The 8994-nt window shown below is 37.2% G+C and overlaps 2 protein-coding genes across 5 annotated transcripts; both read left to right on the top strand.

Moving 5' to 3' along the window:
- Positions 1–2460: 2460 nt before the first annotated feature.
- Positions 2461–4774, top strand: LOC126799539 (WAT1-related protein At5g40240-like). 2 transcript variants are annotated; one of them, XM_050526761.1, is made up of 7 exons: positions 2461–2689; positions 2780–2839; positions 2922–3035; positions 3103–3334; positions 3476–3634; positions 3730–3881; positions 4538–4774. In XM_050526761.1, exons 1-7 carry the CDS (start codon positions 2466–2468, stop codon positions 4701–4703), a joined length of 1107 nt encoding a protein of 368 aa, XP_050382718.1. In that variant the 5' UTR covers positions 2461–2465; the 3' UTR covers positions 4704–4774. The 2 variants fall into 2 exon arrangements, with proteins under 2 accessions (XP_050382718.1, XP_050382719.1); XM_050526762.1 differs by having other exon boundaries at positions 2464–2689; positions 4564–4774.
- Positions 4775–6039: 1265 nt separating this feature from the next.
- Positions 6040–8509, top strand: LOC126799542 (WAT1-related protein At5g40240-like). 3 transcript variants are annotated; one of them, XM_050526766.1, is made up of 9 exons: positions 6042–6267; positions 6312–6328; positions 6647–6881; positions 6984–7046; positions 7145–7258; positions 7404–7641; positions 7768–7929; positions 8004–8155; positions 8236–8509. In XM_050526766.1, exons 3-9 carry the CDS (start codon positions 6694–6696, stop codon positions 8387–8389), a joined length of 1071 nt encoding a protein of 356 aa, XP_050382723.1. In that variant the 5' UTR covers positions 6042–6267; positions 6312–6328; positions 6647–6693; the 3' UTR covers positions 8390–8509. The 3 variants fall into 3 exon arrangements, with proteins under 3 accessions (XP_050382724.1, XP_050382723.1, XP_050382722.1); XM_050526765.1 differs by lacking the exon at positions 6312–6328 and having other exon boundaries at positions 6042–6263; XM_050526767.1 differs by lacking the exon at positions 6984–7046 and having other exon boundaries at positions 6040–6328.
- Positions 8510–8994: the final 485 nt, after the last annotated feature.

Genomic DNA, 8994 nt, shown 5'->3' with positions numbered 1-8994 from the left:
GTTTCGAGGATTTTGCTGTTGTGGAACCATTTACTGCGTTGCCCTGCGCACACCATTATCATGTACATTGCATTGTTCAGTGGCTGGAGATGAGCCATCTGTGTCATCTTTGCCGATACCCGATGCCAATCGAAGGTGATCACTCCAATTGAGCGTGTTCAGGTGCTACTAGTTTTTGTCTCTTTCCTTGGCTGCTGTTACAAATAGTTCCATTGCATTATTTTTTTGTTTGAAGTTGTGAAATTTGTACTTGGTATGCGGCTTCTTCAGGGTTGAGATCAAAGTTTTTTGCTTGCATTGCAGGAAGACTAGGCTAAGCTAGAATGGAGATATTATGTATCATAAGCTGCTATCATTATGTTCATCACTTTGAATCCGCAATTGAAATGTGGTTTTGAATTTTATTTATAAAACACTGGATTGTTATGCATACCTCCTACTAGCTACGTCCCCATTGCTGTCTTTGAACGTCTTGCATATTCACCTTAATTACTGTAAATCTTTGATGCACAATGCTCTCTACTTTAAGAGCAACTTGTTGGAGGATTGCTACATGAAGCAAAACAAACTCATTAAATTGTGATTGGTGCAGCTAGAGCAGCCTAGAAGGGTTGCTTGCTGCACAATGCACATACTTGGCATAAATAAACTTTTGTTTGTTGGCCCATATACATCTTTCTGCTGTTAGTCTACACTTAGACAGCACTTGCTTAGACCAGTTGTTTATGTTATAACTAATAGCAACAACTCCTATGCTTTAGAGGGAAGGGCATGCTTAACTTCCCAATGCTCTTACCATTGGATAAGTTTGTTGCGTTGTCGTTGAGATGGCATTTCAGGATGCCCTGAGGCACTTCTGACGGAGTTCACAGCTGCTGTAATCTATTGGAACTCGGAGTTCATGTAAGATCTGCAAATTCTTTCAAGTACCTTCTCCCAACATTTTGGTTGAGTTTAATAAACAGAACTATCTAATTTGTAAGGGGTGTATTGTGTATAGTTGGATCAAAGTAGGCAAGGATCTAGCAGGATTGCAGGACCTCTAGATACACGCATCAGTGTCTCCAGTCCAGTTACAAATCTGGGCAGCAAAATTCTAGTTCATCCATTCTGAGGCATTAATTTCAAGCCATTGGCTTTGTACCTCCCTCAGGCTTCAGTGCTGACCTATCGTTAAGCGTTTGCATCACCTTTGTAGGTAGCTTAGGTAAGTTCTTCCTGGGATATAATAAAGATCAAATCTATAATCTGTAGGATATAAGTACAGATTCTAAGATTTTAATGACACACCATATATCAGCAACTTCTATGACCATGGTTTATTGCTTTTCTGGAAGCAGAAACGCAGAATAGACCAGAAAAGATTATCAGTATTAAGCTCCTTTTACTACTGGGAAAACTGGTAATTCATTCAAATGCCTTCTTTACTCTACAAGCTTGCAAATGATTAATCCCCGGCAATGGCTCTGTTGTGTTTGAGGATTGAGTTTTGTACTAAATCTGGAGTCTGGACTGATCTGTATACCTCAGGAAATCATTCAATGTAGGTTTTACCCGAAGAAACTCGCTTCAATAAGATCAGGTTGCAATGCTAAGCTATATGTTATTTCTGAAATGATCACAAGTTCCAAGGCTAAGCAAAATGCTATTAGTTGTGTGATTTAGAGAAATGATCATATGATCCTCTCCTTCATCTGGCCAAGATCGGGATGGTTTTTCTTTCACTGAAGTTGCATTTATTTCTACAGATAATCGGAGATTGGAGGGGGAGATAAAATCCCAACACTCATCCCATAAAAATACCCTAGATTACAACGGACAAGGAACGTAAAATGATTCAACTGTAACTTAATCAATTCCAGAAGTCTCCATACCTTCTTATGGCCAATCTTAAGAATAAAACATCTCCATCAAGACTGATTGGAAGTAATATAAGCTTAAAAGATGATCATTCTAAAATCTTAGATGAGCTTAACTGGACCTCATTTTGCAATGAACTTGATATTAGAGCTGTTTCAATATCAAATATTATTGCTTGATATACCTTACTGAATCTTGGAATTTACATGCTAAACAAAAGAGGCCTTGAAATTCAGTGTTGCAAAACTTCACAAGGACTTGTATACTACAGCTGCCAGCTGCCAACTAAATAATTAAGGTCTTCGTTTAATTACTTTAGTACTATATCATGAGGGAGTATCATTCAATATATTATGAACCAAGAATATTCTATCACAAGTTGCCAAGTTAATTAAAAGAAAATTTGTTGGGCTACGTTTTAACTTTCCTGTTGTACTTGGCACTGATCCTAAATGGAATCCCCACATGATCCGTAATCATTTTTCAGACAACACCAATAATTATTTTGGTCCACACACATTCTTATAGTATTTCGATGAATGATAAAAAAAAAAAAATAATAATAATAACTATATTCTGGTGACTAGATTTGAACAGAAGAGGGTATGAGCTCACTGAGAAGGGGAGGGGTGGGAGAAAACATAGATATGGTGTCTTGTATATGGAGTGATCTGCTACCTTTTGCAGCTATGGTAATGGTACAGTTCGCAGACATAGGTGCAGCAACTATTAGCAAAGCAGCCATGTCGAAAGGAGTGAGCAGTTATGTTTTAGTTGTTTACTCTAATGCGCTTGGTACCATCTTTCTCCTTCCTTGTTTCATATTCCAGTAAGCAGTACATAAAATTCTTATAACTACTTTGGAAATCATTTTAGTGAATTGATACATCATGTACTAATGATACTAGTTCTTCTGCAGAAAGAAGGTTTCTCTGACTCTTTCAGTCCTTGGTGGACAATTCCTTCTTGGCTTAATTGGGTACCTAGATATAAATGGTTTTTCTGTTCTTTGATGTATAGAGTTAATCTGTGTTACTAATCAGAGAAAGTTGTGTCTGCAGGGGTTCAAGCTTGTTGTTGGCATATAATGGCGTCAACTACAGCTCACCAACACTTGCTTCAGCTATGGCAAATCTTATACCAATCTTTACTTTCATACTAGCGGTCATTTTCAGGTAGGCTTTCTTACAGAATAGATCATTATTTAATTTGCTTGTGATTGATCTTTCTCTAAATAACTAGGATGGAAAAGCTAGATTTGAAGAGGCCAAGCTGCCAAGCCAAAGTGTTGGGGTCTATAGTATCAGTATCTGGAGCATTTGTAGTGATACTATACAAAGGATCAGTGATCTTTACACCATTTAACTCTCCTGAACAGAACTTCATGATGATCTTACAGCAGTCAAAATGGGTCTTGGGAGGCCTTATGCTGGTAATGGTGTGCCTTCTGAACACAATATGGGGCCTTCTTCAGGTACTTGACCATCCACTAGTCCCCCTTATCTAGACTACTTCATCTATACAAAGCTGATTTCTGGAAATTGAAACTTAACTAGCAATATATTGAACTCAAAAACAGAATATTCTGACCTTGGTTTATATTTCTTTCTCGTAGACTTCATTTGTTAGGGACTGTCCATCAATGGTTACCGTACTCTTCTTCTACAACTTCTTTGTCACAATCCACTGCACAATATTCTCTTTAATTATTGAAAGAACTCGGAATGCTTGGATTATAAAGCCTGACATTGAGATGGTCTCCATTGTATTCTCAGTAAGAAACCTACCTACAGACCTTTCATTCTGTTGTTAATCCCTGATATGAAGTGGTTTCTATGAGTTAAGCTAATTTAGATTACTAAATTTTAGGCTGTTTTTGGGAGTCTGTTCCATGTTGGTGTTCAAACCTGGTGCTTGCACCAAAAGGGACCTATCTTTGTAGCCATGTTTAGGCCATTGGGAGTTGCCATTGCGGCAGTCATGGTAGTGATCTTCCTTGGCGATGCACTTCACCTTGGCAGGTTTGTATTAATTTGTATCTACTCAGATTGTGATGCAGAATCAGCAAGTATTATCTAAGAATGTTTGTAGGAATGTTTTATGTTCCAGCTTGTTCTAGGATTTAATGTTTACTTTGATTAAATAGGTTATTTAGTAGTATTAGATGTTGTCTTTCCTAGCTGTTTTGGTTATAATTCTAGTTCTTATATATAGGAGCTTTGTATTGAGTTAAGATCAGATTTGAATATTGAGAATAGGAACTAGAGGGTAGGATAGAAGGAAACTAGATAGAAGATAGAGGATTTAGGAGAGAGGATCTCTTAAGAAGAGAGACCAGAAAGAGAATAGGGAGACGGGAGAACAAGAGAAGAACATAACTCAGAAGCTAAGGAATCAATGTTCTCAATATTCAAATCTGATCTTAACTCAATACAAAACTCCTATATATAAGAACTAGAATTATAACCAAAACAGCTAGGAAAGACAAGTCCTAATACTACTAAATAACCTATTTAATCAAAGTAAACATTAAATCCTAGAACAAGCTGGAACATAAAAACATTCCTACAAGCATTCTTAGATAATACTTGCTGATTCTGCATCAGATTGAGTTTAATCAACGGATATATAGTAAGCTCAAAATCAATGGTTTGAAATTTATGTCTGTGCATGGTAGTGTCATTGGATCTATCATTATTGCAGTTGGCTTTTATGCTGTGATGTGGGCACATATTAAAGAAAAGAGCACTACTCTTATGAAGAATGAAGTCCAAAGCTTGGCACCATCATCCACCCAAAAGACTCCTCTTTTGCAATGCAGAACATCAGGAGAAGATGTATAACAGCAAAGAACTGAACATTTCATTCATGTATTAATACATATCAAAGTTATCGATTCTTCCTTTCTAATGGATGCATAAAGTTTAAACTTTAAAGAATTGCATTATTTTGTCTTTTGGATAAAAATACTACACTGAAGTAAAGATAAAAGTAATGTGTACTTATATGCATTGGTGTTGGAATATTTTCCTATCAAAAAGGGCTAGGCGGAACTAGTTTGTATGACTAGGAGGGCAGGGTGGACTGTAAGTAAACCCGGTCATTCAAGACTCGAGACTAATGAGGTTCTGGTATGGACAACAGAAGTAAATTCTTAACAAATGTTGGACTAGTCACTCTTCCTGTTGGACAAGTATTCTCTGAAAGTATATAATCTACATAGATGAGTTCATAAAAAGTTTAGGTACTCGGCATTTGACAGCAGAATTTTATAGATGAGGATGGTGGACATTCCATATATCTTAGAGTGCTCAAGGAACTTCATGCAGCACTGAATCATTTATGAAAATAGGTTTCCTCTTGAACTTGCAATCTGAGCGCTTTGCATCAAAATACTTTACTGTACACCTTACTGAAGTCACAAGACTAATCTGCTAAAACAAAGAAGTACAACCAAAACCTGCAATAAAAAAGGTTAACATGACTGTGCACAGAAACTGCAGCTTGGGGTGATTCAAGGTCTCCATTTGATTGTTCTCTATGTACTATAAAGACAATAATTGTAGCAATCATGGGACCTTGATAGTACTCTTTAATGTTTTAATAATGGAACCTAGAATATTATACAAGAACTTGCAAAGTTAATTAAGAGAATATAATACTAGGTTTCATCACTTACTCTATATGACCTGGAATCATTTGTCAAGGATCATATCTCATTTGCTTCTCGCATTGTAAAGTAGACAACACCAATTAACTATATTCTCTTTCATTTGCGCCACAAACGTTAATGATGTAAGTGTGAGCAGGGCAGCCCTGTGACCAGTTGTTCCTGGCCATCATAATAATCAACCCAAACAAATTGGAAATGTGGCTTCTCATCAAGCCGCACTCTTTCCAAGCCTTCAATGGACTCCCATACACTCTGTGACAATGGTTTCTAAATGGTTAAAAAACCACAATGAAAAAATGGTATAAAAAAAATAAACCACAATGGTTTAACTGAAAGAAACGAGCATGAATCAATCATCACTGCGTGACTTAGAATGGTTCAAAATCTAGTGAAACATTAGCGATTCTAGCTAAGTGTCGGGCAGAATTTCAGTCCCTCTGGAGAAAACAAGATGGTTTAGAACTTGAACCTCTACAAAAGAAGAGACATTTTACCCTTCTAACAAGATACGAGGAGACACTGTGCAGACAAAGAGAGGATCTATTATTCTATCAGATCCCGCAGTCCGATGTAGCCTGGTACAACTTGACTGAAATAAAATGCGGTGGAGTTTCAGATAGATGAAGCTGAAACACGTCAAACTTAGCAAACCCCACGTACAGGAGACTTGGGTCCTTCAAAGATCGTTCCTTTTTCCTTGAATCCTTTGGAATGCCTGAATCAAAGAGAGGTACTTTGATTTGTTTTCCTTTGAGAGGAGGATATTCACGCTCTCTACAAGCAGAAGATTATTGGGTTAGTTTCAAATTTTCAATAGATGTATATCAAGTTGTCAATTATATGTTATTGTTTTCCTTGAAAACAAGTTACAAGTTTGTTATAATACAACATTCAAATGTATGAAGCATGCGGTTGTGTGGATTTCAAGGTCAATAATGATGGGGATTATAAGTTAAAGTAATGTTCATCTCCAGTTTAATGCATGTCATCAACACTAGTCAATGAAATTGGATGAAGTTAGCAATTGCTTAGAGTAATAGGGTGATTCTGTCAGATTTGATATAGTTCCATTTCTGTTCTCCTTCCCTTGATTTTATTCTGTCATTTCTGTAGAATACAGAGGAGTAAGAAGTGATCTGTGAGTGTGGAGAGCGCTAGAGATGGCAGTGGAATCTCGTATGTGGGGGGCAGTGCCTTTTGCTGCCATGGTGTTGGTCGAGTGCGCAGAAATTGGAGTATCAACGATAAGTAAAGCAGCCATGTCAAGAGGGATGAGCCATTTTGTTTTCATTGTTTACTATAATGCACTCGGTACTGTCCTGCTCTTCCCCTATTTCATCTTCCAAAGGTGGGTTCTCCATTCCTTCAATTGTTGATTTTTGTTTTTATTGGGTTTGTGTTATCTCACTGTGGCAACTAACTGTGAATTTTTAATTATTCCATTGTGCAGAAACAAGAGAGCTCCTTTGAGTTTCAAACTCATTTGTAGATTCTTCCTGCTTGGCTTAATAGGGTAGATCAGATTACTTTCTTTTACTCTTTCACATTCGATTGCTGATTGCAATTATATGAATATATGAATGATGGGAACTGAATTGCATGCAATTGCAGGAGTTCAGGTAAGATTTTGTTCTTTGCTGGTGTCAAATACAGTTCACCTACCCTTTCGGCAGCACTGGCAAATCTTACCCCCATCTTCACTTTCTTGCTTGCCGTAATTTTCAGGTACTAGGCTGCTTTACTTACAATTGCTGGAATCCTTGGAACAAAAATACGGTTGATTTTATGTAATTGTCACCCTAATGAGTTCTGTATACACAAAACTACACTGTTGATGGTTTTGATTTGGCCGAAAAAACTTGAATTTCAGGATGGAAAAGTTCGATTTGAGGCAAACCAGCAGTCAGGCCAAATCATTAGGCACCATTATATCGGTATTTGGGGCATTAATAGTAACCTTCTACAAGGGGCCTGCTGTTTTGAGGACTTCCTTACCACATTCTGGCTTCAAAAATCAGCATATACATTCACAGCACTCAGCGTGGGTTTTCGGAGGTCTACTACTTGCAATTCAGTGTATTGTGTCTTCATCATGGAATATCGCTCAGGTAAGCTAAACAAGTCACAAAATCACCTCATACTTCGGTGCCTTAAAATCATTTTGACATGTATTACGGGTAAATTGCAAAGTACTGTACTGACTTGTGGTATCAAAAATTGGTTTGACTAATCAGGCAGCTACTGTCAAGGATTATCCAGAAGAAATGACCATAGTCTTCTTCTACACCCTCTTTTTGACGATTCAATGCTCAGTTATCTCACTATTTGTGGAATGGAAAAATCCAAGTGCATGGAAATTAAAGCCTGGAATTGAGATGGTGGCCATTGTCTATGCGGTGAGAAGAAGAAAATGATATCTGCCTTCATTCCACTTTTTAGGAACAATTGTAATCTGGTGTTTTCATTATAGGCTATCTTCGTGAGTGTGTTCCGCATTGGTGTTCATGTTTGGTGCTTGCATAAGAAGGGGCCTGTTTATGTAGCCATGTTCAAGCCACTGGGAATTGCTATTGCAGTGGCAATGGTTGTTATTTTCCTTGGTGATGCTCTTTATCTTGGCAGGTATATATTTTGCTCTGCAAATGTAGGATATGATGTTCAGGTGGATTACATTTGAGTAATGATTGCTTTATTTTGTGCAGTGTGATCGGATCTATTGTAATCGCTCTTGGATTTTATACGGTGATATGGGCACAGATAGAAGAAAAGAAGATGGTGCCCGATGATGAAGCTCAAACACTAGAATTATCTATCCAAAGGGATCCCCTTTTGCCAAGTAATGTAACTGAAGTATAAGAGTTGTAAGTGAAAGTTGGGGCGGTTATAGTACTGAAATTACTAGAATACTTGTCTTAATTTGTATATTGAGTTTAATATATAAACCGTTTTTGGCATGAAGAGTCATGTCAAATTGAATTTTTAGTGCTATAGTTATTTTTATATGTCAAGCATGTATATGACTAGGGAGGTTGCCCGCGCTTTGCTTCGGGTTAAATTAGAACAAAATCATACAATTTGTTAGGATGATGTTAGCTGGATAGTTGTATATGATAATTGTCAAACGCGAACGAAGAAGTAATCGCTTTTCTTTAAGTCAGTGCCTATAGCTTAAGAGAATAAACTCAATTATAGATGGAAAACTACCAACATAATTACATTAACTTGTGATTGGAGATAATACAAAATTGTTATTCAATCTTCTCCAATTAGTGTTACGTTTGATCGCACAAATTGTACTTGAGCAAAAAAAAATAGTGCTCTGCTAGAGTGTGATCTGGAGGTACAAAATTCTCCCATATGGTAGAGCCTGAACTGGGGCTACATATACATAAAGACTCCAGTTGCAGCAAATATGTTACCTTACATTTGTTTTGTGCATTTTTGCCGATAGCAAGTTGTTC

Source organism: Argentina anserina, chromosome 6 (assembly GCF_933775445.1).
Source record: "Argentina anserina chromosome 6, drPotAnse1.1, whole genome shotgun sequence".
NCBI classification, from domain to species: Eukaryota; Viridiplantae; Streptophyta; class Magnoliopsida; order Rosales; family Rosaceae; genus Argentina; species Argentina anserina.
The sequence above is the reverse complement of the archived record's forward strand: the minus strand, read 5'-3'. Positions and strand labels throughout refer to the sequence as shown.

Excerpts from the sequence above, each read along its gene's own strand:
- LOC126799539 (XM_050526761.1), top strand. The coding sequence starts at position 2,466 with ATGAGCTCACTGAGAAGGGGAGGGGTGGGAGAAAACATAGATATGGTG. Across the intron at positions 3,036-3,102 it reads ATACTAGCGGTCATTTTCAG|GATGGAAAAGCTAGATTTGA; the intron begins GTAGGCTTTCTT and ends CTAAATAACTAG. Across the intron at positions 3,635-3,729 it reads TGGTCTCCATTGTATTCTCA|GCTGTTTTTGGGAGTCTGTT; the intron begins GTAAGAAACCTA and ends ACTAAATTTTAG.
- LOC126799542 (XM_050526765.1), top strand. The coding sequence starts at position 6,694 with ATGGCAGTGGAATCTCGTATGTGGGGGGCAGTGCCTTTTGCTGCCATG. Across the intron at positions 7,259-7,403 it reads TTGCTTGCCGTAATTTTCAG|GATGGAAAAGTTCGATTTGA; the intron begins GTACTAGGCTGC and ends CTTGAATTTCAG. Across the intron at positions 7,930-8,003 it reads TGGTGGCCATTGTCTATGCG|GCTATCTTCGTGAGTGTGTT; the intron begins GTGAGAAGAAGA and ends TTTTCATTATAG.